Source organism: Dipodomys merriami, unplaced genomic scaffold (genome assembly GCF_024711535.1).
Source record: "Dipodomys merriami isolate MVZ:Mamm:240054 unplaced genomic scaffold, mDipMer1.0.p SCAF_62, whole genome shotgun sequence".
In the NCBI taxonomy this organism is placed as follows: Eukaryota; Metazoa; Chordata; class Mammalia; order Rodentia; family Heteromyidae; genus Dipodomys; species Dipodomys merriami.
In genome coordinates, this window is record NW_027206202.1 from 6,085,921 (window position 1) to 6,111,279 (window position 25,359).

General features: G+C 48.1%; 2 protein-coding genes across 3 annotated transcripts in view; both read right to left on the bottom strand.

Annotated features, from left to right (window-relative positions):
• Sdr42e2 (short chain dehydrogenase/reductase family 42E, member 2) overlaps positions 1-12,614 on the bottom strand; it is a 31,287-nt gene extending 18,673 nt beyond the window's left edge. The window contains exons 1-4 of the mRNA XM_070003968.1: positions 12,602-12,614; positions 2,799-3,046; positions 1,882-1,977; positions 595-652 (exon numbers count right to left, since the gene is read on the bottom strand). Of these exons, the coding sequence (XP_069860069.1) occupies positions 595-652; positions 1,882-1,977; positions 2,799-3,046; positions 12,602-12,614 (415 nt within the window). The remainder of the gene's footprint in view (positions 1-594; positions 653-1,881; positions 1,978-2,798; positions 3,047-12,601) is intronic.
• Vwa3a (von Willebrand factor A domain containing 3A) overlaps positions 11,377-25,359 on the bottom strand; it is a 62,624-nt gene continuing 48,641 nt past the window's right edge. For both annotated transcript variants that reach the window (XM_070004363.1, XM_070004364.1), the window contains exons 27-35: positions 24,166-24,303; positions 22,682-22,790; positions 19,750-19,894; positions 18,725-18,869; positions 16,916-17,067; positions 14,670-14,793; positions 12,832-12,929; positions 12,602-12,667; positions 11,377-11,721 (exon numbers count right to left, since the gene is read on the bottom strand). In XM_070004363.1, the coding sequence (XP_069860464.1) occupies positions 12,616-12,667; positions 12,832-12,929; positions 14,670-14,793; positions 16,916-17,067; positions 18,725-18,869; positions 19,750-19,894; positions 22,682-22,790; positions 24,166-24,303 (963 nt within the window). In that variant the 3' untranslated portion in view covers positions 11,377-11,721; positions 12,602-12,615. The remainder of the gene's footprint in view (positions 11,722-12,601; positions 12,668-12,831; positions 12,930-14,669; positions 14,794-16,915; positions 17,068-18,724; positions 18,870-19,749; positions 19,895-22,681; positions 22,791-24,165; positions 24,304-25,359) is intronic.

Here is a 25,359-nt window from a genome sequence, read left to right on the forward strand (position 1 = left end):
CTTTCCCTGCTGGCCCTGGCTTTGAACTGTGATCCTCAGATCTCAGCCTCCTGAGTAGCTAGGATTATAGGTGTGTGCCACTGAGGCCTGGAAGCCTTTTCCTTTTAACTTGGGGGTGTGAATTCAGTCTCTGGTGGGGGAGAGGAGCAGTCCTGCTCATTTTCCTCCCAGTGTGGTCTTGGTCCTGAACTATCCTGTGAAGAACGGATCAGAGAAAGTCTCATTCCATGAAGACAAAAGGAAAAAAAAAAAAAGACATTCTAGAATCAGAGAAAAATGGATGCCAGAAAAGGCTGGGCATAGTCAGAGGGCCCAACTTGCGTCTTGTATTAGGTGCTTTGGGGATTTTTCCTATTGTCCTCAACCTCAGTTCAGAGTCCCCTGTTTCCAGACACACTGAGGTTGTTGAAGCCCTGAGCAGGACTGCACACAGGAAAGGCGCACTGCCACAGGCCTTCAGCTGGGGTAGGAAGGAGTAGGCCCAGAGGGTCCCCCTTTTATGCTCCAGCCCTGCCCCCACCCCCAGGAGCTGGGCCTGTGGCAGGAGAAGGGACAAAAGAAAACACACAGCCACACTCCACTCTGAGCTCCTACCATTGATCACTAGTTTGGTGCCGCCAACATTTATAGACTCAATCTGCTCTTTTTGTAGCTAAAAGAGAAGATGAGGGTGGGAAGTCATGGTATTGCCAGGTAGAAGATGGAAAAACATCCAACTCAGAGGTAGAAATCCAAGAGACCCTCAGGTAGCATGGGTACCCAGCTCTGTCCTCAGCTCCTTGGGCAACGGTGGAGACTCCAACCCTGCCTGGCCCTCGGGTCCCTCTATTAAGTAGAGCTGACCCCTTGGATGTCAACAGACTTCTTTATTTGGTGTTGGGGGAGAGTACTAAGGCTTAAAGGTAGGGCCTGAGCACTATCCCTTAGCTTTTTCTCTCTAGGCTGGCACTCCACAACTTGAACCACAGCTACACTTCTGGCTTTTTGCTGGTTAAATTAGACCTAGGAGTCTCATGGACTTTCCTGCCCAGGCTGGTTTTGTCCATCATGGGGTTTGAACCTAGGACCTGGGCGCTGTCGCTGAGCTTTTATGTTCAAGGCTAGTGCTCTACCACTTTGAGCTACAGCTCTACTTCTGGTTTTTTTTTTTTTTTGATGGTTAATTGGAGATAGGAGTCTCATAGTCTTGCCTTCCCAGGTTGGCTTTGAACTGTGATCCTCAGATCTCAGCCTCTTGAAGAGCTAGGATTACAGACATGAGCCACTGGCACCCAACTCCTGGGTCTTGTTAGTTAAAAACAAAACTGAAAATACGGTAAATATAAAAATAAGAGCCAGACGGTGGCTACTCAGGAGGCTGAGGATGGCGGTTCAAAGCCAGCCTGGTCAGGAAAGTCTATGAGACTCTTATTTCCAATAAACCACCAGAAAATGGAAAGTGGTGCTGTGGCTCAAGTGGTAGAGCACTAGCCTTGAGCTGCAGAGCTCAGGGACCGTGCCCAGGCCCAGAGTTCAAGCCCCACAACCAACCCAAAACAAACAAACAAAACCCCTGCAATCTTGGAGTTAGATACACACACACACACACACACACACACACACACACACACACACACACACACACACACACACACACACACGCTTTGAAAGACACTGTCACAGCCTGAAGAGGCTGTGATATATTAGTAATGTCCTCACTCTCCAACTCAGAGAGGTTAAGTTATCAGGCCCTGGGTCACACAGCAAAAAAACAGCAGAGCTGGTATATGGTATCTAAATCCTCCTTGGAGGAGGTGAAGAGCCATGAAGAATCCATGCGCCCCAGGGTTGTGGTGGGTGGAGCCACAGTGACTAATCCAGGCAAGAATGGGAGGCTCTCACCTTCTCAGCACCGGACATCCCATAGGAAGCCACGTGGAAGACACAGTCCACCCCCTCGAAGGCCCGGAACAGGGCTCCTTCATCTCGCACATCAGCCTGAAACACAGAAGGACGACATACCAAAAAGGTCACGTTCAAGGCAAACTGACACGGCACTTCCATACCTCACCAGGTCCCAGAGCCAGCCCTAACCTGCTCAGATCAAGCATCTATGCGTTAGATTTACTATAGGATCCTACAGGGCACTGTACCTGTCAGCTGCCCCCATGAATCTAGGACCCAGGCTCTGTGTGTGTGTGTGTGTGTGTGTGTGTGTGTGTGTGTGTGTGTGTGTGTGTGTGTGTGTGTGTGTGTGTGTGTGTGTGTGTGTGTGTGTGTGTGTGTGTGTGTGTGTGTGTGTGTGTGTGTGTGGAGTACTGGGGCTTGAACTCAGGGCCTAGGCATTGTCTCTTAGCTTTTTCACTCAGGCTGGTGCTCTACCACTTGAGCCACAGTTCCACTTCTGGCTTTTTGGTGATTAAATGGAGATGAGAGTCTCATGGACTTTCTTGCCAGGTGGCTTCAAACTTCCATCCTCAGCTCCCAGTCTCCTCTGTAGAGAAGATGATAAGTGTGAGCCACTGGTGCCTAGCCCTTTTTTTGGTTTTGAGACACAGTCTTCTCATTGTGTAGCCCTGACTTGGCCTTGATCTTCTCTCAGTCTCCTGAGTGCTAGGGTTACAGGTATGCACTATCACACCCAGTGAGACCCTTATAAAGCGGTATTATTGTCTCTTTTGTGGATGAGGACCCTGAGGCTCAGGGAAGCAGGAAGTAAAGGAGCTGAAGCAGAAGCCAATGCTGGTTCCGCTACTGGCTTCACATTGGATTCTGTCCCCCCAAACCACCACCTCCAGCGCCCCCCTCCATTCTGGCACCTGGATGAACTGGGTCCCTGGGGGCACTTCCCACTGGGGTCTGCGGAGGTCAAGAAGGATGACAGAAGCACCACTCTTGGCCAGGGTGGAGCCCAGGCTAAAGCCCAGGTAGCCTCCTCCACCTGTCACTAGAACCTTCTGTCTGCGGCTCTGTGCGGGGCTGGTTGGAGTCTTCTGCTGCGGTACTGGTGCTGTGGCTGCGGCTGATTCACTGGGTTTGGGCCCAGATTGAGGTAATGGTGCAGCTCCTGAGCGGAATCCTGACCCAGTTCCTGTCCCAGCTACTGACAGGGGTCCCAACCCAGTTCCTGAATCAGCTCCAGGCCTAAGTCCTGGCCCAATTCCTGATTCAGGTCCTGTCCCAGCTCCTGACTTAGGCCCGGGCCACGCTCCTGACAGGAGTCCTGAGCCAGCTCTGGTGCCAGCTCCTGCTGGAGGTCCTAAGGCAAGTCCTGACGCAGCTACCAGCCCAGGCGCTGACCTAGGTCCTGACCCAGGTCTTGACCCAGCCTCCTTGGCTCCTGACTTACATCCCCACCCAGCTTCCAACCCAGCACTCGATGCAGCTCCTGACTCAGGTCCCAGAGCAGTGCCAGATCCCAAAACAGCACTGGGTCCCTGCCCAGACCCAAGAAGAGAACTGGGTCCTGGCCCAGCTCCCAGAAGAGCACCAGGCCCTGTCCCCGGCCCTAAACCAGACTCTGGGCCTGAAACCGCTCCCCATGCCTGGCAGACAGGACAGCACTTCTCCGCCTGGCCCGTGGCTATGCAAGGCTGTGGTAAGGAGCCTGTGGGGTTGGGCTTCATTCTCTACAGAGCCATGCAGCCCAGAAGCTGTCCACCTGTAGACAAAGCAAAGGAGAACATTCCAGAGTCATCTCATGTCACACAGATCATCAGAGTCCTAGGATGGAGGGGAACCGAGGAGGAAAGTAGCAACTCTTTGCTGGACAACTGTGGCTCACTCCTGTAATCCTAGCTACTCAGGTGGCTGAGATCTGAGGATTGTAGTTCAAAGTTAGCCTGGGCAGGAAAGTCCAAGAGCTTCTTAGTTCCAATGAACCACCAAAAAGCCAGAAAGGGAGCTGTGGCTCAAGTGGTTCTGCACTAGCCTTCAGCAAAAATATGCTCAATAACAGAGCTCAGGATCTGAGTTCAAGCCCTAGGACTGGCACAAAAAAAGGGGGGGGGAGAGAAAAAAGAAATTAGAGAGGCTTTGAGTTCCCAGGGGGTCCTATGCCTTTCAGAGCCCAAGGACCCAGATGATCGCACAAAATGGGCACCCAAAGTCATTCCACAGGACAGATTTGTAGTGCATTTCTGACTTCCCAACCCCAGTCCCCATATAGTCCTAGAAGGAGCCAGAAGTGACTGTAATTGTGCCCAGGCGAAACTCACCAGACTGGGAAGTGACTGGCACTTTCTAATCAAGGAGGTATGAGGACTCTTGGAGAAGGGGAAAAGGAAGTGGAAGAGGAAGAGAAGCAGGAAGAAGAGAGGAAGCCAGGTGCTGGTGGCTCACATCTGTCACCCTAGCTATTCAGAAGGCAAAGTCAGTCTAGGCAGGGAAGTCCATGAGACTCTTACCTTGGAACCACCTGGAGCTGCGGCTCAAGTGATAGAGTGCTAGCCTTGAATGAAAAAGCCAAACAAGAGTTCAAAGCTTAGTGTGAAGGAGAAAGGGGAGGCCAAGGTGGAGGGAGGGAGGAGGAGGAGGAAAGGGAGGGGGAAGGGGAGAGGTATCCACATAGGATCCTAAAAGGCTCAGCACCCTGGAAACTTGTATTGATTCCAAGGTGTGGGCTTGCCCTGCCCTGACACCTGCTGCCTCTTTCTCTTACAGGCCATCCAGGAAAGCAGATGGCTGACACCACAGGGCCAGCCCAAGCCCTCTGCAGGCTTCAGCCAAGCAATCACCCCTAACCCTATCATTCTACCTGAAGATGACACTTGACTAGGCTTAGGCCAGCTCATAAGCCTTATAAAAGCAGTCACTGCTTGCAGGCCTACTATGCACCAGGCATTACTTATACAGGTAATTAAGTCTCTGCTCTGCAGTTGATATTGGCTGTGAGATATGGCAGATGTTCTGTAAGTGATTGCTGACTGATGAGCTTCATAGTTGATGGTGTGATCACAGGGCAGTGACTCTGACAGTCACAAGAACTCTCTTTCTCTCTCCTTCCTTCCTCCCTTCCAACATTCTCTTCCCTCTCTCTTTTTTCTTTCTTTCTCCTACTCCTTCTTCTTTTGTATCAGAACTGGGGCTTGAATTCAGAGTCAGCGCACTGTCCCTTAGCGTTTTCTCTCTAGGTTGGTGCTCTACCATTTGAACCATAGGTACACTTCTGGGTTTTTGTTTTTGTTTTTGGTGGCTAGTTGGAGGTAACGGTCTTAAGGACTTTCCTGCCCAGTCTGGCTTCACTCTGATCCTCAGGTCTCAGCCTCCTTAGTAGCTCAGAGTACAGGCATGAGCTACTGGTGCTTGGCTAAGAACTCTTTTAGTCTACTCTGTTTGCCAAAGTACTAGGAGAGTAGTACAGTTACACCTGCCTTGTGATAAGCACTAATAGGTTGAATGGGGTCAGGATATCCCTCCAGTCAGCCATGGAAAGTAGAGGATTCCACTCTCTATCCAGCCCCAGATAACTTCTTGCTAGCAGCTGGTGCTCTACTACTTGATCCATGCCTCCAGTCCAGCATTTTGCTGTTTTAATTTTGCTGATTCTTATCCATATCTCAGCCTCTTGAGTAGCTGAGATTAGGGCACGCGCTGCCAGCTCAGCGTTGTCCTCCTATGTAAGGAATTGCTTGTGGCAAAAGCTGGAACCTGGCCTTGGGACCCCATTTGCTGGGTGTCCCCTGAAGCAAGATCCCGAGAACCTCATTGTTATTTCAGTATCCACAGCCCCAATAACCTCAGCTGCTCTGTCTGTGAAAGAAGAGATGCCAAGGCACTTTGCAAATCACTAGAATGCAGACGGCACCAGGGGTTTGCTCGTGGGGTCACAGATCCGGAGCAGTGCCTGGCACATAGTAGGCCAGCACCTAGCTGCTGATGAGTGCAGCCACACTCGGGTGCTCTGGCCAAGGAAAGGGCTGACCGCCGTGGCTGCATTTCATTTTCCTGGGGAAACAGAGGCTCCTACGAGTTCCCCATCACCCAGGGGTGGAAACTGAGTCTCAGAGAACGTGAGGCAGAATTACAGTCGCTGAGTTCAACTGCAGATCCACGGGGGACCCCATAATGGGCGTTGGTGAAAAATGGGCAGGTTCTGAGCCCTTCGTGGTTGGCAGGAAAGAGCGATGCCCCCCGTCCACGCTAGGGCCGCTTGGCCCGGCCAGCAGGCAGGGCCTGGTACCCCTGTCCTCCCTCGCCCTGCTCGCCCATCCCACTTCGCATCCCGGGGCTGCGCTCACCTGGCCTGGGCTCCCGCGGCGCCGCGTTCTCCCGGCGCAGCGCAGTTCTCGGCGCCCAATGGGCCGGAGGGCAGCACCGCCTCCGGAACGGGCGGGGTCGGGCAAAGGGACCGCCCAGACCAGACCCCGCCCCTCGCCTCAGACCACGCCCCCGGCGCCCCGCCCAGTCCCGAACCAGGCCTCACCCAAACGCCCCGCCCCCTCGATGCCCCGCCCTTCTCCGCCCCCCGACGCCCCGCCCACACTCCCTCCCCGCCACCAAAGCACAGAGCACCAGCTCTTTTCTTTCCACATTTTATATATACAACCAACCTTCCATCCATCCATCCATGCATCTTTCCTCTGTTCCACTCATCCAGCTTTCCTTTCTTCTTCTGCCCATCTCTGTGTTCATCTGGTAACCACACCCCTCATTTCACTTTTAAAGGGTGCTACTTGAGTGCTTTCCCCTGCACCCTCTATCGCTGGGAAGTTCAATCTCAAGTGGCAGTAACATAGGGACAGCCGAACACTCAACAGCCCATCCAGGTGTGAGTGTGGGGAAATGGGCTGAGAGTAGGGAATGCTGGCCACTTAGATATGAAGAGGGTGACTGAAAAATCTCCCCTATATGAACAAGCTCTGGGCATAGGTAGGGGGAAGAGACTGTCTTGGCTTTGCTCCACACTATGTGCTAAGTGGTTATTTAATCTTTATGATTGTTTTAGTCCAACTTTAAAGACAGGAAAATAGGTCTAGAAAAAAGGTGCACAGGTTAGCACAGGTAAGCACTGATGCACCAGCTAAGCACTGGTGGCTCATACCTGTAATCCTAGTTATTCAGGAGGCTGAGATCTGAGGATCACAAGTTGAAGTCAGGCTGGACAGGAAAGTCCATGAAAGGTCTATCTCCAATTAACCACCACCACCAACAACAAAAAAACTAACCTTTTATGGAAAAAGTTAAGGGGACAGTGCCTAGGCTGGAGTTCATTTCAATACTGTCACTGGACCAAAAAAAAAAAAAAAAAAAAAGACAAGAAGGGTCAACCTTGGGTTTAAATCTTGGCTTTGCTGATTCCTTGTTTCTGCTGCAGCAGTGTCAAGGTTCCTTTTTCTCCTCATAAATTGGGAATGGGGTGTACTGTACAGTTGTGACTGTGAGATTATGTTTACATGATATACAGTCCATACCAAATGCAGAACATGGGAACTGCCCACGGTGGTACTCAATCACTATTGGAGACATTGGCATTTTAACCCAGTCCCTCACTTCACCACTGCATAAGCCTAGGGCTCTGATTCATCTAGCAGCTGCTTCTCTTCCTCCTCCTCCTCCTTTTACATGACTTGAATTCAGGTCATATGTGCTATACCTTAGGCTTGTTTTTTTTTGTTTTTGTTTTTTTGCCTTGCCAGTCCTGGGGCTTGAATTCAGGGCCTGAGCACTGTCCCTGAGCTTCTTTTTTGCTCAAGGCTAGCACTCTAACATTGGAGCCACAGTGCCACTTCCTGCTTTTTCTGTTTATTTGGTGCTGAGCCCAGGGCTTCCAGCATGCTGCTTTTTCTGTTTATTTGGTGCTGAGCCCAGGGCTTCCTGCATGCTAGGAAAGCACTCTACCACTAAGCCACATTCCCAGCCCCTGTTTTTTTTTTTTTGCTGGTCATGGGTCTTGAACTCTCTTCAGCTCAAGACAAGTACTCTGCCACTTAAGCCACAGTACCACTTCCATTTTTTGGTGGTTAATTGGAGATAAGAGTCTCATGGACTTTCCGGTCTGGACTGGCTTTGAACTAAGATCCTTAGATCTCAGCCTCCCGAGTAGCTAGGATTATAGGCATGAACCACTGGTGCTTGGCTTCTGATCCATTCTTCTATTCACCAAGACAATCCTCTTCCTTTCCTATGGGCAGGACCACAGAATCTATAATCCCTGGTGCCAGCTTTCTGGCTTGCAAAAAGCATTGCTAACAATACAACTGTTGTTGTGTTCCTTGCAAAATTCATACATTGAAAATCTAACCCCTATTCTGGTCTGTGAAATCAACATTTAATAAAGGGAACTGACTTTGGAAAAAAAAAAAAAAAAAAAAAAGAAAATCTAACCCCTAGTCCCTCAGAATATGACCCCCCCCTTTTTAAATAAAATTTTGGAGGTGATATAACTGATACCTTAATAAAGAAGGGAACTTGGAGCTATTTTTTCTTTATTCTATTTTTTTTTTTTTTTGTCCAAGACTGGGCTCAATCTCAGTACCTGACACTTTTGTTCACATCAGAACTTTACCAATTGAGCCATGCCTCCAACCCTACTGCTTTTTTTGGGGTGCCAGTACTAAGGCTTAAGCTCAGGGCCTGGACACTGTTCTTAAGCTATCTTATGCAAAGCTGGCACTCTACCATTTGAGTCACACCTCCACTGCCAAAAGAGGGAAATTTAGGCACAGACATGCCCACAGGGAGAAGATCCTGTGAAGACTACCAACCACAGAAACTACTAGAACAAGACTGCTGCAATTGATCCTTCCTAGAGCCATAAGAGGTAGTATGGGCTCTGCTACTACTTGTGTGTATGTGTGTGTGTGTGTGCGTGTGCGTGTGTGCGCATGAACGTGACTGGGTGCTGTCCCTGAGCTTTTCTTGCTCAAGGCTAGTGATCCACCACTTGAGCCACAGATCCACTTCTGGCTTTTTGGTGGTTAATTGGAGATAAGAGTCTCAGAAATTTTTCTGCTGTCTTTAAACCTCAATCCTCAGATTTCAGTCTCCTGAGTGGCTAGGATTACAGACATAAACCACCAGCACCTGGCTCTCCCTCCCTCCCCCTGCCTTGTTCTAATACCAGAGCTTGAACTCAGAGTCTCATGCTTTTGTTTGGTATTTGTGCTTATGCCAGTGCTCTACCACTTGAGCCACAACTCAAGGTGTAGCTTTTTTCGTTTTTTTGTTTTTGTTTTTGTCAGTTGTGGGGCCTGAACTCTGGGCTTGGGCGCTGTCCCTCAGCTCTTCAGCGCAAGGCTAGCGCTCTACCACTTGAGCCACAGCTCCACTTCTGGCTTTTTCTGCTTATGTGGTGCTGAGAAATCGATCCCAGGGCCTCATGCATGTAAGGCAAGCGCTCTACCACTGAGCCACCTTCCCAGCCCCGCTTTTTTCTGGTTGAGCCAAGAGTCTCTCAGATTTGTCTGTCTAGGCTGGCTTCAAACCTCAATCCTCAAATTTTAGCGTTCTGAGTAACTAGGATTACAAGTGTGAGCCACCAGTGTGTAGCTTTTGCTACGGTCTTGATATTTCACTTCTATCTTCCATTATTTTAAGACAATATTTCTGGTTGTTTTTTTTTGTTGTTTGTTGTTTTTTGTTTTTTGTTTTTTTTGTTTTGGGCCTTGAACGCTGGGCCTTGGGCACTGTCCTTGAGCTCTTTTGCTCAAGGCTATTGCTTTACCAATTTGAGCCAAAGCTCACTTCCAGTTTTCTGGTTGTTAATTGGAGACAAAAGTCTCATTGACTTTCCTGTCTGGGCTGGCTTTAAACCATCATCCTCAGATCTCAGCTTTTTGAGTAGCTAGGATTACAGGACTGAGCCACTTATGCCTGGCTTGAATTTTTTCTCACTTAGTGGTATTTATTTAAAAAATTATCTTTAAGTAGTTGTACTTAGTGGTATTTATTTTAAAAATTATCTTTAATATTTGTCAAATTTCACATGTGTTCCTCAAGACTTCATTGGTTGTGAACTTTAACAGACAAACCCTTTTAGTTCTTTGCCCAAATTTTGCACACAAGTTTTAGCATATTTTTAGTTTTAACATATTTTTAATTTTTTGTTGTTATTATAATAAAGGTGATGTATAGAGGGGGTTACAGTTATGTAAATCAGGAAAAAAGCACATTTCTCTGTGGACAATGTCACCCCTGCTCTTGCTCTGTTTTCCCCTCCCATTCCTGCCTATAAGTTGTATAGTTTATTTTCACAGTGTCCAGTGATAGTTTTAACATATTTTATATAATAATTTATCATTGGGGTAGAGGGGTTCCTGCAAAAACCATTTTAACTTTAAAAGGAGTTAACAGGAGAAATAAACCTCTAGGCCTGACAACTATGGGCCATGCCTGTAATCCTAGCTACTCAGGAAGCTGACATCAGAGGATCATGGTTCAAAACCAGCAGGGCGCTGGTGGCTCACACCTGTAATCCTAGCTATTCAGAAGGATGAGATCTGAGGACTGCGGTTCAAAACCAGCCCAAGCAGGAGGTCCATGAGACATTTATCTCCAATTAACCAACAGAAAACCGGAAGTGGTGCTGTGGCTCAAGCAGTAGAGCGCTAGCCTTGAGCTGAAGAGCTGAGGGACAACAGTCAGGCACAGAGTTCAAGACCCATGACCAAAAACAAAAAACAAAAACAAAATGGCCAGTGCAGGAAATTCCATGAGACTCTTACCACCACCTAACCACAAAAAAGCCAGAATTATAGCTGTGGCTCAAGTGGAAGAATACTAGGCCTTGAGCATGAAAGCCTTAGTTCAAGCCCAGACCAGAGCCAGGAAAAGAAAGAAAAAAGAAATATCCTCTGTATATCACCTTTATAATAATAACAATAAAAATTATTTCTAAATAAATTATATTGAAAGAAAAAAAATTATCTTTAAGTAGTTGTACAAAGAGGTTTCAATTTAGCCTTCCCATATTATTTCATAGTTCTTTGTATATTCTGGATAAGTAATAGTTTTTTTTTTTGTTTTTTTTTTGTTTTTTGGTTGGTCATGGGGCTTGAACTCTGGGCCTGGGCGCTGTCCCTCAGCTCTTCAGCTCAAGGCAAGCGCTCTACCACTTGAGCTACAGCGCCACTTCCAGTTTTCTGGTGGTTTATTGGAGATAGGAGTCTCACGGTCTCTCCTGCCCGGGCTGGCTTTGAACCGCGATCCTCAGATCTCAGCCTCCTGAGTAGCTAGGATTACAGGCGTGAGCCACCAGTGCCCGGCTTTAAGTAATAGTTTTATCTCAGGCTTTATACACACACACACACACACACACACACACACACACACACACACACACACACACAGACAGACTCACAGATCATTTGATATGATCAAGTAATCAAAGTCAAGTCACTTCAATCATATTAATGAAATGAGAATTTTTTTAATTTTGAAAATGACATCATGCATGACACATCTATTTCATACATAAATAGTGGGGCTAGGCCCAGACGATGCAGCCTGACTTTTACCAGCGTGAGCAAAGCATCTGCTCTTGACTAAGTTCCAGATATATCTTCAGTTTGCTTAGGGGTGAGGGGTGGCTACGAGGACTCTGCTGTTTCTTCTACCTCCAAGATGGGTGGACAGTGACCTTGCTTTGGTTGTAGAGCAATGGGTGAGAACCAGAGAAGATCGGGAAGAAGAAATCTCGTCTGGCTGGTTTCCAGAGCTGGCCCTTCACACTCAGCTCAATGTTCACCTTGTTTGCCAGGGAGCAAGTTCTAGCAGGTTCCAGCAGGTAGATTCTAGGGACACCTAGATAATAAGGATAGCAGCATCTTCCTGAGAGCACCAAGGTCAAGGGAAAGGTAGATAATGGAGCAGGAAACTCGTGTGACAAAGGGGCGTAGCCAGTCAGGATGCTATGACAGAATTGCTGGAAGCTTCCAATTTTGCCTGGAAGTTCCCCATTCTAGACACATCCTAGGGAGCCTTCACAGTGGAGCTGATATCATTTAACTGTGCCTTGATGGATGAGGTATCACTAGTCACAGGTGTCAAGAAAGGGAATTTCCTAGACAGGGAGCTCCATGCAAGACTTTGTATTGAGTGACAACTCTGTGTCTGGAATGCTGGGGGACAGGTGGGAGGGAGGGAAGCACCAAGATGGCCCCATACATGAAAAACCTTCTCTCCCTCAGCATACAGGCCAGCTTTGGGTCTGGAATGGTGTTTTCCTACACATAATCTGTAGGCTACAGCCTACAGATTGTGTGTGTGTGTGTGTGTGTGTGTCTGTGTCTGTGTGTGTGTGTGTCTGTGTGACTGTGTGTGTCTGTGTCTGTGTGTGTCTGTGTGTCTGTGTGTGTCTGTGTCTGTGTGTGTTCCAGTCTTTGGACTTGAACTCAGGGACTGGGGACTGTCTCTGAGCTTCTTTTGCTCAAGGTCAGTGCTCTACCATTTGAGCCACAGTTCCATTCCCGATTTTTTGGGTAGTTTAGCAGAGATAAGAGTCTCACAGACTTTCCTGCCTGGGCTGGCTTGAAACCACAATCCTCAGATCTCAGCCTCCTGAGTACCTAGGATTACAGGTGAGCCACCAGCACCTGGCAACTCCTTCCTTTAGATACAACTGTCTAGTAAAGTAAGCGGGTGACTTGGCCCTTAGCATGGGAAGCCCATCCTCGCCTCTTACCTGAGACCACCATTTTAGCAAATCCCACTCTTGGATTCTGCATTAATTTTCTTCTGGAGTTGAGATCTGGTAGGCAGAAGAAGAATGAGGGTTCCCTTGGGGCCCATATTTCTGGGCCTGGCAGGGGGAAACATGCCAGGTGCCTACAGAATTAGAGTGTTATAACCAGGGTGGGTCGTGTGTCTCAGTGGGGCCTGGGATTTGGGGGAAAAGGGCTGCTAGTGGCATACCTGAAGGACTGAGCTTGCTTGAGGAAGGTTGTGGCTTTGTTGATCTCTTGGGCTAGTTTTCTTAAGTCATCTCCTTCGAAAAGTGGCAGTGCAGGGTCCTTGGAAAGGGGAGATCAGTGTGACTTTAAGCCATTAAATTACTCGATAGGAAAAAGCATGAATTATTGTATATTAAAATTTTACATTGGGACTGGAACTCAGGGCCTAATGTTCTCCTTTAGCCTTTTTTGCTCATGACTGGAGCTCTACAACTTGAGGCGCACTTCCATTTCCAGCTTTTTAGTGGTCAATGGGAGAGAAGAGTCTCATGGACTTTCCTGCCTGGGCTGGCTTTGAACCTCCATTCTATCATCTCAGCCTCCTGAGTAGCTAGGATTACAGGAGTGAGCCACCAGCACCTGGCTTTCAAATTTTAAAATTTTAGAGTGAATAAAATCCAGCTTCCATGCAGGACCTCAGCTTGAGTATCTCCAGGAATGGGAAGCTCACCACCTACCCAGGAAGCCATTCCACCCATGAGAATTACTGTCGGGAGGAGGAATAGTCAACGAAGATGATCTCTGAACTTCAGGGGAAGCTGAGACCTCTTCAGGCCCAGCAGACACTCAGGGTACCTGTCTTTATCTACCTGCTACTCAATCAGTACAATGTCTTCTGTCCTTTCTCCATTTCTTCTAGTAAAATAGAGCTTCAAGCAGGGCATTAATGGCTCATACCTGTAATTCTAGCTACTGAGGAGGTCAACATCTGAGGATCACACTTTAGAGCCAGCCCTGGCAGAAAAGTCCGTGAGACTCTTGTCTCCAATTAACCACACACAAAAAAGCCAGAAGTGGAACTGTGGCTCAAGTGATAAAGTGCTAGCCTTCAGCAAAGAAGCTGAAGGACAGAGCTCAGGCCGAGTTCAAGTCCTAATTAGATTAAATGGTGTTTGTGACTTAAAAAAATAATAAATATAAAAATAAAAGCTGAATTCAAGCCCCAATACTGGTGCAATAACGTAACATAAAATAAAATAAGCGTTTCAAAGATAAGTTTTTCAAAATGCTAATGGCAGAAGTCCCAAAGCCTAGGCCTAATACAGCACTCACACTAACACTTCCCAGAGATGAAGCTGTCTCCCTCTCTGGCTCCTGTTATAAATATGCTCTCCAAGAACCGTTGGAATCACACGAAAATAAAGAATTGTCTCAGCAAGGCAAAATTGACTTCTACACGGAAGGGTGCCCCATCAGCCAGAAAAATCTGGCAAGCAAGCACACGGAGCAGGCAATCAGCTCTGACATTTATCCCTCAAGAAGGCCCCGCCCCTCTGCTCAGATTGGTCAAGCTCAGGTTCACAATCTGCTCACCATTGGCTAGTCTGAATGGCAAAATGTATTTATATAAGGTGATTTTGAAAGAAGAGGAACAGTTCACGAGTAATCTCAAAACATACCCACACCCTCTGCTATTTCTTGCACAGTCTGGGGTGTGCTGTAATTCCATCTAGAAAAGAAACCCATCCAAGACAAAATCTTACATTTTAAAAATCCTTTCTTATCCCCAAACAGTTCCTCTATTCCTAAATAAGAGCCATGCCACCAGGCCAAAGCAGGAACGTTTAAGCAATACATATCCACAGAGTATGAGTTTTCCTCACACTCCCTGAGCTACCTGTCCCCTGGACTGACAAGGTCTTAAGCTGAGAAACTAAGGGCACTTAGATACATGCTCTTTACCTCTACATCTTGCTCTGTCCTTGCCAACATCACCTCCACTTGGGTCTCCTGACTCATTCTTGGCCCAGTTTATGGGCATTTCATTGGACAGATTGCACTAAGCAGCTGGGGACCTACCGTTTCAAGGCTGAAGCCTCTGGTGAGCAGCCCGTGAATCTGGCAGAGTGTGTCATCATCCACAAGGCAGTGGTAGCGGCCCCCGGTGAGGGCTGCCAGCTTCCTCAGGAACTCAACTGCTTCTCTGGAGGAGGAACAGAGGCCGATGGGCTCACAGAGGCTGAGGGAGACTGGCTGACAATCCCTTAGGCCCAAGGGGGTGACTTCAGGTGTCCTGGCCCGGGGCCTTGGCTAGCATAGCACCATTGAGACTTCCTTTCTTTTTCCTTTTGGTGCTGTTAACTGGGCTTGAATTTAGGACCTGGGTGCTGTCTCTGAGCTTTTTTGCTCAAGGCTAGCACTCTACCACTTGAGCCATAGCACCACTTCTGCGTAACTATTGATTTTTCGGTACACAATTAGAGATAAGAGTCCTACAGACTTTCCTTCATGGAGTGGCTTTGAACCACAATCCTCAGATCTCAGCCTCCTGTCAAGCTAGGATTTTAGGCCTAAGACATCAGCACCTGGCAATAGAAACTATCTTTAGTATCACCAAGTACACTGTTCGTATCCAGTTCATGGAGATTCACCAGGTTCCTAGACCTCCTTTGCCTTGCTAGCCTGCTCTGGCCTCTGGCATCTCTTCAATGTGTGGTAGGCCTGTGAGGGATATATGGCAAGTTTTACAGAACTCACAATGTAAATAGCAAGTGAAGAATGTACCTAAGTAATTGGCTTGCGAATAATGATGTGCCCTTGTGTTGAGGATTGAACTCAGGGCCCAATGCATGCTAAACCTGTGGACTCTGAACACTTCCCTGCCCAATGAGAAAACAGATCTGTGAAAAAGCTGAGGCCTGCCTTACATGGTATTGTGTGTGTGTGTGTGTGTGTGTGTGTGTGTGCGCGCGCGCGCATGCGCGCGCACACTCATGCATTGGTACTGGTGCTTGAACTCAAGGCCTCACACTTGCTTAACTTTTTCTGCTCCAGGCTAGCACTCTATCATTGAGCCACAGCTCTACTTACAGCTTTTTGGGTGGTTAATTGGAGATAAGAGTTTCATGGACTTCTGTGCTCAAGTTGGCTTTCAACTGAGATCATCAGATCTGAGATCTGATTACAGGAGTGAATTATCAACACCCATACTTGTGTGTGTGTGTGTGTGTGTGTGTGTGTGTGTGTGTGTGGCAGGAGGGGGGCAGTCATGGGAACTCAGGGCCTGGGCATTGTCCCTGAGCCTTCTTTTGCATAAGGCTAGTGCTCTACCACTAGAGCCACAGCACCATTTCTGGTATTTTCTAAGTAGTTTGTTGGAGATAAGAGTATCATGGCCTTTTCTGCCTAGGTTGGCTTCAAACTGTGATCCTAGAATTATAACTGTGTAACTAGAATTATAGGCGTGTACCAGCACCTAGCTTTACCTACTTTTTAATAGTGATAGCTTATTTTAAAAAAATGGTGCTATGTCAATATGTTTTCTTCACTGGGGTTTCCCCTGTAGATATTCATAAATATGCTTCCAAGAAAGGCGAGGAGGACAAAGATGGTGGGATTGTATGAATGGAGTGAATAATTTTTTTTTTTTGTCGGTCATGGGGCTTGAACTCCTGGCCTGGGCACTGTCCCTCAGCTCTTCAGCTCAAGGCGAGTGCTCTACCACTTGAGCTAGAGCGCCACTTCCGGTTTTCTGGTGGTTTATTGAAGATAGGAGTCTCACGGTCTCTCCTGCCCGGGCTGGCTTTGAACTGCGATCCTCAGATCTCAGCCTCCTGAGTAGCTAGGATTACAGGCGTGAGCCACCAGCGCCCAGCTTGGAGTGAATAATTTTTAGGCTGGAGAGAGACAAAAGAGCAGCTGGTGGTGGGGTCAGTTTGGGGTGATGCAAGGGGCTTTTTCTTTGTGTGCTGGTATGGCAGCTTGAACCTGGGGCTTGGGCACTGACTCTGCGCTCTTTTGCTCAAGGCTAGCTCTATTACTTGAGCCATAGCTCCACTTCCAGCTTTTTGTGACAAGACTCTCACAGACTTTACTGCCTGGGCTGGCACTAAACCAGGTTCCTCAGATTTTAGCTTCCTGCGTAGCTAGGATTACAGGTGTGAGCCACCTGGGCCCAGTGCAAGGGGCTTTCTTCTGGGCTCTAGCATCTGCTGAGGCCTCTGGCAAAGCAGTGCATCTTCCCAGTTCTTGACAGGCCCAGGTTTAGCTGAGGAGTCCAGATCACCTCCTCAGGCAAGCGGTTCAGGAGAAGCAAGTTTGCCCACCTGTCTGCGCAGTTCAGAGAGATAGTGTGCACCTTTACATCTCTGTCCTTCTGGAACTTTTGGATGGTGTTGAGGACAAAGCTGCAGCTTGTGTCTGGCTTCCCGTCGGTCAGGAGGTACAGCCCTTGTACATCACGGAAACTGAGGGCTTTCTGAGAGAGCACAGGAAGGAGGAAAGGGGGATCATCCAATTGTCCCCGAGAAAAGTGTGCCTGATTGGATGCCTCTGACATGTCCTCTTTCAGCCCAAGATAGATCGAGGAAGAACATGGTGACTTCCTAGCTGGTTAGTTCTAAGCAAGTCACTTAACCTCTCTGAGCCTCTGGGTCCTTATCTCCGGGAGAAAACAAAAATCACTTTCTCAAGCCAGACCCTGATGGTTCACACCTGTGATCCTAGCTATTCAGGAGGCTGAGATCTGAGGATCACAGTTCAAAGCCAGCCCAGACAGACAAACTGGAAAGACTCTTATCTCCAGTTAACCAGCAAACAGCTAGAAATGGAAGTATGGCTCAAGTGACAGAATGCCATCCTTGAGTAAAAAAGCTAGGTAGCCGGGCGTTGGTGGCTCACGCCTGTAATCCTAGCTACTCAGGAAGCTGAGATTTGAGGAGCACGGTTCAAAGCCAGCCTGGGCAGGAAAGTCCGTGAGACTCTTATCTCCAATAAACCACTCAAAAACCGGAAGTGGTGCTGTGGCTTAAGTGGTAGTGTGCTCGCCTTGAGCTGAAGAGCTGAGGGACAGCGCCCAGGCCCAGAGTTCAAACCCCATGACCAACCAAAAAAAAAAAAAAAGAAAAAAAAACGCTAAGCAAAGGTCCAAGTCCCAATACTGACATTTAAAACAACAACAACAACAAAAAAACTTTCTCATTGATGTGTGTGTGTGTGATGACTTGAACTAAGGGCCTAGGCACTGTCCCTGAATCTTTGTGGTCAAGGCTAGGACTCTACCACTTGATCCACAGCTCCACTTCTGGCTTTTTGCTGGTTAATTAGAGATACCCATCTCTCAGATTTTCTTGCCTGGGCTGACTTTGCACTGTGATCCTCCTATCTCAGCCTCCTGAGTAGCTAGGATTACAGGTGTGAACCTCTGATGTCTGGCTCTTTACTGGGTTTTTAGGAAGATAAAATGCAGCATAACAGCTGGGCACTGGTAGCTCATGCCTGTTAATCCTAGCTAACTCAGGAGGCTGAGATCTGAGGATCAAGGTTCAAAGTCAGCCCCAGCAGGAAAGTCTATAAAGCTTATTGCCAATGAAGAGGTGTGGCTTAAGTGTTACAGTGCCAGACTTGAGAGAAAAGTAAAGGGATAGTACCCAGGCCCTGAGTTCAAGTCCCAGTACCATCACACACACACACACACACACACACACACACACACACACACACACACACACACTCACACACACACACTCACACACACAGAAAAGAAAGTCAAGCTGGGTGCTAGTGGCTCATGCCTGTAATCCTAGCTACTCAGAAGGCTGAGATCTGAGGATCAGGTTTCAAAGCCAGCCTGGGCAGGAAAATCCATGATATTCTTGTCTCCAATAAACTACCAGAAAACTGCAAGTGGCGCTGTGGCTCAAGTGGTAGAGTGCTCACCTTCAGCTGAAGAGCTGAGGGGTGGACAGTGCTAGGACCAGAGTTCAAGCCCATGACCGACCAAAATAATAATAATAATAATAATAAAGGAAAGAAAAGAAATTCAGTAACAGGTGATGAATCCTGAAATGTCTCACGCTTAAGGGGTGATGAAGTGGCTTCTCTGCTACAGGGTTCTGTTTGATGGAAGCACTTGCCTTTAAGGCTGAAAAAATCGAGGTATTCCCTTGAGTTTGCAGGTGGGTCACCCACTGCATGGCCTCGTGACATGCTGTCTCTGTGGTCTCCACCAGCGTGTCCTTCCATGGCTTTAGGTTCTCTGCAAAGCTGAGCAGGTTGAAACTGGAGATGAGGACAGAGAAGTTGGGAGACAGAGAGGAGAGAGGAGATAGCTCCATCAGGCTAGTCTTGGCTGGCCCCCAGAAAGTCACCTCTGTGAGGATTCTTCACATCCACCACTTAAGACCCCTAGAATGAGCTCTGTGGTCTGTTGAGGAGGGTCGTGGGTCACCTGAGAGTGACAGGGTCCACACTGAAGATTCTTGATGCAGATAGATTTCAAGGCTGGGCACTGGTGGCTCACACCTGTAGTCCTAGCTACTCAGGGCAAGAAAAGTACTTGAGACGCTTATCTTCAATTAACCAGTACAAAGCCAAAAGTTAAGGTAGAGTGGTAGAGTGGTAGCCTTGAGAAAAAAAGCTTAGGGACAGCACCTTGAACTTGAGGAGGAACTAGCCAGCCCAGGAACACACACACACACACACACACACACACACACACACTCACACGAATTCGAGTTCAGAGACTGGTGTGTAGTTTGGTAGTAGAGCACTTACCTTGCTTGTTTGAGGCCTGAGGACCCATTCCCACCACACACACACCACATACTCCCTCCCCTCCACACAAATTAAGTTAAGGCCAATAAGTTCTTAGAACCTTCCAGGCTCCTTGGACAGGGCAACGGGGAAACTGCCTTTGATCTTCCCACCCACCTGATTGCTGATCACACCTGCCACAGCTCTGACCCACCCACCAGTCTCTGGCTCTACCCACCCACAGCAGTGACTCCTCCCACATCAGGGACCCCGCCCACCCACAGTGCTGACCCCGCCCACCCACAGTGCTGACCCCACCCACCCACAGTGCCGACCCCACCCACCCACAGTGCTGACCCCGCCCATCCACAGTGCTGACCCCGCCCACCGCAGCACTAACTCCTACCTGTCACAGTGCTTCCGCAGCTGCTCCCAAATCAGCAGGACCAGCTCTGACTTCACCTGCTGCTGGTAGGGCTCCATGGACCCAGACATGTCCAGCACAATGCACACTTTGCTCTCCAAGATGACACCAAACATCTGGCGGCTCCCTGCTCAGAGATGGGTGGGCATGGAGGCAGAAAAGGCGTGAGGGAGGGGTCCTTCCGCCAAGGTGGTTTTCTGGTTGTGCTCAACACACCTGGCGTCTGATAAGCAAGTTCGATGTGGACAAGAGTCATTATGGAGGACAGAGACTCATGGGGAAAAATAAAGGATGAGGGGTAAAGCAGGGAGGGGGTTCAAGGGTTGGGGATCCCCAGAGGATGGGTGACTTGCTCGGGATGCCCCAGTTTGACAGTGGCAGAGCTGAGGTTCTGGACCTTCTGGCTTCACAAGATTAAGCAGAGATCGGGCTGGGAAGTTGGCTCAGTGGTAGAGCGCTTGCCTTGCATGCCTGAGGCCCTGGGTTCGATTCCTCAGCACCACATAAGCAAAAAGAAAAAAGCCAGAAGTGGTGCTGTGGCTCCAGTGGTAGAACGCTAGCCTTGAGCTGAAGAGCTGAGGGACAGTGCCCAGGCCCAGAGTTCAAGCCCCACGACCAGATCCAAAAAAAAAAAAAAAAAAAAAGATTAAGCAGGGATGATACAAGGAAAGACAGACAAGAAGACGGTATGTCCAGCATTCTGGAAATGTGTCTTTGGGACTCAGTGGGCTAGTGGAATAAACAGACTGCCACTCTCCAGGAGAACTCAAGATAAAGGAGATGGAGTGTTCAGACTCAAAACTCATCTGGGTGCTCCACAGTAACGCTCATGTCAAAAGAATAAGAGGGAAGCCTGGCATGGTGGCACACAACTGTAATCCCAGCAGGAGCGGAGACAGGAGGATCTCAGTCACAAGTTTATGGTGGCTAACCCAGGCTAGCTGTTCTTTTCCCGGTCCAGATAAGATCTGTGCACTGTTCATACCTCAGCTCAAACATCAAGACTTCCTTGACCTTTCTGTCCAGGCCAACTGCTCCTCGAAGCAACATGCCCTTCTTCCCTGCCACAGTTATGGTTATTAGACTTGTGGCTTTGGTTAACACCTGTATCCTAGACCATATGCTCTGTAAGCTCAGAGACCATGCTGGAATGTGTCTTCCCCTCACTCCTAGCACTGAGCAGGAGGGCATCACTTACCTGTTGAGTGAATGAATGAATGAATGAGTGAATGAGTGAATGAATGGATGAGTGAAGGAAGCCTGTGGGTAAGCTTCAAAGTTTGAGTGTTTGAGGCTTATAACCTTAGCCACTCAGGAAGCTGAGATCTGAGGTTCGAGGTTGGAAACCAGATACTTGTCTCTAATTGGCCAGCAAAAAGGTGGAAGTGGAAGTGTGGTCCTTGAATGAGAAAAAGGGGACAGCACTCAGGCCCCAGTTCAAGCCCCAGTGCTACACAGAAGAAGAAGAAGAAAAAAAGAAGGAGAAAGAAGAAGGAAAAGGAGAAGAAAGAAAGAAAGAGAAGGAGGAGGAGGACAAGAGTAAGAGGAGGAGGAAGTGGAAGAAGAATTTGCTTTGAGCTCTTCCCCTGTGGTCACCATGGACTAGGAATGGGGAGAGGCTCACCCCTTTTTGTCTCGCCCTAGCCTCTGATTTGGCAATGGCCCTCGGTGTGTGGCTCTTCTTGGAAAGCAGGAGCCATGACCACACACTACTGATGGGAACACAAAGGATAGGACCTAATAGATTTGCCCAGGACCTCAAGAGTTCCCACAGAACTTCCTTCTTGTTGTGCCTGAAACATTCCAGGCCCTTTTATCTGTCTCTAGCTGTCAATCCAGCTTCTTGGCTTCCAAGATTCAGAGTCATTCCCCTCTATTTCTTTTATCAGGGGCTGGGAAGGTGGCTCAGTGGTAGAGCGCTTGCCTTGCATGCATGAGGCTCTGGGTTTGATTCCTCAGCACCACATAAGCAAAAAGAAAAAAGCGGAAGTGGTGCTGTGGCTCAAGTGGTAGAGCGCTAGCCTTGAGCTGAAGAGCTGAGGGACAGTGCCCAGGCCCAGAGTTCAAGCCCCATAACTGCCCCCCCCCCGAAAAAAAGAAAAAAAATGTACTCTTTTATCAGTACTGGAGTTTGCACTCAAGGTTTCGAACTTTCTCAGCTTGATTGCTTGGCTGGCACTTCACCACTTGAGCCATGTCTCCAGCCCTGATTCATTGCTGTGTGTGTGTGTGTGTGTGTGTGTTGGTACAGGAACTTGAACTCAAGGCCTTGTGCTCTATCTGGCTTAGCTTTTCCTCTCAAGTCTGGTACTCTACCAGTTGAGTCACACCTCCACTTCTTGCTTTTTGCTGGTTAATTGGAGATAAGAGTCCCATGGACTTTTCTGCCCAGGCTGGCTTTGAACTGCAATCCTCAGATCTCAGCTTCCTGAGTAGCTAGGATTCCACATGTGAGCCATTGGTGCCCCAGCACAGACTGTCTCTGAACCCCTTAGCTGCCCTTCTCTTGGATGCCAGCCTGGCTCTGCCCAGCCCAGAGACAGCTTGAGGGCATCTTCGGTCAGGACTTCATATCCTCACTTGCAATGGGCAATTTCATGGGAGGCTTCTTAATACTAACAGACCCATGAGGGGAGCTGCTTAATCCCTGTAGAAAGATGCCACAGGCAGAGGACCCTAAGGTGGCTTGGACGGGCATTGCTCTTTCTTTCTGAGCCCCTTGACCAAGGAAGCAACTTCCTGTCATGTGGCACCTTGCCTGACCTCTGACCCCGGGGCTCATGTTATCGCTGGATGGCTCTCTGGGGCTTAATCTTTTGACCTGACAATTCTGGAGAGAGTGGTCTGGGAAGGATTGATTTTGAGGTTCTGGGGTTCGCCTTCTTCTTCCTCTCAGGGTAGCAGGCGGGCTCACCAGACAGCAGCCACTGCAGCCTCTGCACATAACGCCTCATCAGCTTGTCCATGCTGGAGATGTACATGTCCATCTCCCATAGTGTCCATCGTAGGTGCCTCACCACTCCCTGGTTAAAGTAACCGAAGGCAAATATCCATCAGCCAGCTCTTCACAGTCTTGGCCTCCCATTGTCATCAACAACTGCCCAAACAGCTGGACACATGCCAGTATAAACTAGCCACTCAGGAGGCTGAGATGTCAAGATCGCAGTTTGAACCCTGCCTAGCCAGATGACTCCCCAAGTCTCTTTATCTCCAGTTATTCAGCAAAAGGCTGAAAATGGACATGTGGCTGAAGTGGTAGAGTGGAAAACCTTGAGTGGAAAAGCTAAGGGAAAGCATCCTATCTGTGAGTTCAAGCCCCAGTACTGGCATGGAACAAAACAAAACCTGCCAAAACACCTGTGAGGCTTACATTTGTTTGATTCATCCATTCATTAAGTAATGAATTCATTAAGTAATGAATGGATGAATGGATTTTTGAGATAGGGTCTTGTTAGGAAGCCTTGGCCAGCCTGGAATCCAAGATTCTCCTGCCACAGCCTCTAGTGTTGAGATTACAGGTGTGTACCACCATGCCCTGCCTGTTTTTTGTTGGCCATGGGGCTTGAACTCTGGGCTTGGGCGCTGTCCCTGTGCTCTTCAGTTCAAGGTAAGCACTCTACCACTTGAGCCACAGTGCCACTTGCAGCTTTCTTTCTTCCTTCCTTCCTTCCTTCCTTCCTTCCTTCCTTCCTTCCTACCTTCTTTCCTTTCTTCCTTTTCTTTCTTTCTGTCGGTCATGGGGCTTGAACTCTGGGCTTGGGCGCTGTCCCTGGGCTCTTCAGTTCAAGGCGAGCGCTCTACCACTTGAGTCACAGTGCCACTTCCGGTTTTCTAGTGGTTTATTGGAGATAAGAGTTTCACGGACTTTCCAGCCCAGGTTGGCTTTGAACTGCAGGATCCTCAGACTGCAGCCTCCTGAGTAGCTAGGATTACAGGCGTGAGCCACCGGCGCCCAGCTGCCCTGCCTGTTTTTTTATTTATTTAAAAGCTCTTTTTCTTTTTACTATTGGATTTATAGTTCAATGTATAGTTCAGGAATTCTGGGAATTAGAGAATGAATGAAGTCACTGGGATAAGAAAAAAATTGTATCTCCATTTTTTTTTTTTATTGTTGTTGTTGGTCCTGGGGCTTGAACTCAGAGCCTGGGCACTTTTATGCTTTTAGGTTTAGGGCTAAGCACTTTGCCACTTGAGCCACTTTTGGCTTTTTGGTGATTGGAGATCAGAGACTCACAGACTTTCCTACCCAGGCTGGGTTTGAACTATGACCCTCAGATCTCAGCCCCCTGAGTAGCTAGGATTACAAGAACTAGACACTGACACCTTGGTGGGATCTGATGCTTCTGCTCTACAGCATGAGCTCTCTACTGAGAAGGGCGTCACAGCGCTGAGACTCACGTGGACATTTATGCTGGGGAAGATGCCACAGTGTCTGGCTGACGCCGACCTTTGAGCTGCCTTCTGATGGCTGCAGATGGGACCAAAGCATCTGGAAATCTCCATCTTCAGTTTTTTCAGCCCACAGTTTGCTAACCACTTTAGGATACAAGAAAGAAACTATTGTTACATATAAAGAACTGCCTATTATGTAGGTAACTCAGGCTTGACTGGGTTATTCCTTAGCTGTTAAAAACACACATTTGAAAGCTGGGGGGTGTGGGCTCATGCCTGTAAATCATCCTAGCTACTCAGGAGGCTGAGATCTGAGGTTAAAAGGCAGCCCAGATTTAAAAAAAAAAAAGCCTATGAGACTCTTATGTCCAATTAACCACCAACAAAGCCAAAAGTGGAGGTGTTGATCAAGTGGTAGAGTACCAGTAAAAAAGCTAAGGGGTAGCACCCAGGCCTCAATTTCAAGCCCAAGTACTGGCACAAAAATTAAAAAAGAACAAAAAAGCCCACAAAAGAAACCCTGAAATCTGTCACAGGGTCGAAATATTGGGGTTCCTGATCCTTACTGGGAATCCCTCATAGTCAGCTCAGGGGAGCTGTCACAAGAAATTGGGGACAGGGAAGAAAATTTATTAAGATTCTATTCATCCCTTATCTAGTGACATTCTTGCTTTCCCAATATCCATTGTAACTGTCTAACCACAAACTTTGGATGGAAAGTCCTCATTGGTCTAAAGTCTAGATTCTAACCCAGTTAAGATAATTTCAGGCACTTCATCCCAATGAGATAAGCTAGAACACCAAGGTTCAAACCAATCAGAGCATAGCACCTAGGATCACCTAATTGGAACAAAGATCAGATTTTCATTGACTAGTTGGGGGAAGTGATACAAACCAGAATTTGTTGCTTGCAATCTAAAAAACCTGATACTATTAAAATACTTCATACAAAATACACTCTGATTAATTCTCACCTCAATCTTATTGTGTAGGAGTAATCATCTTCAGTTTACAAATGTAGACACTGCATGCAAATATGTGATCTTCCTCCCCAAGGTCAGCTAGCTCAAGAAATAGCAGACTCATATTTTGAACTTAGGTCTATTTACTTTATCCACTATAGTTTTGTGTTTGTTTGTTTTTTTGGGTCCGGTCGTGGGGCCTGAACTCTGAGCCTGGGTGCTGTCCCTCAACTCTTCA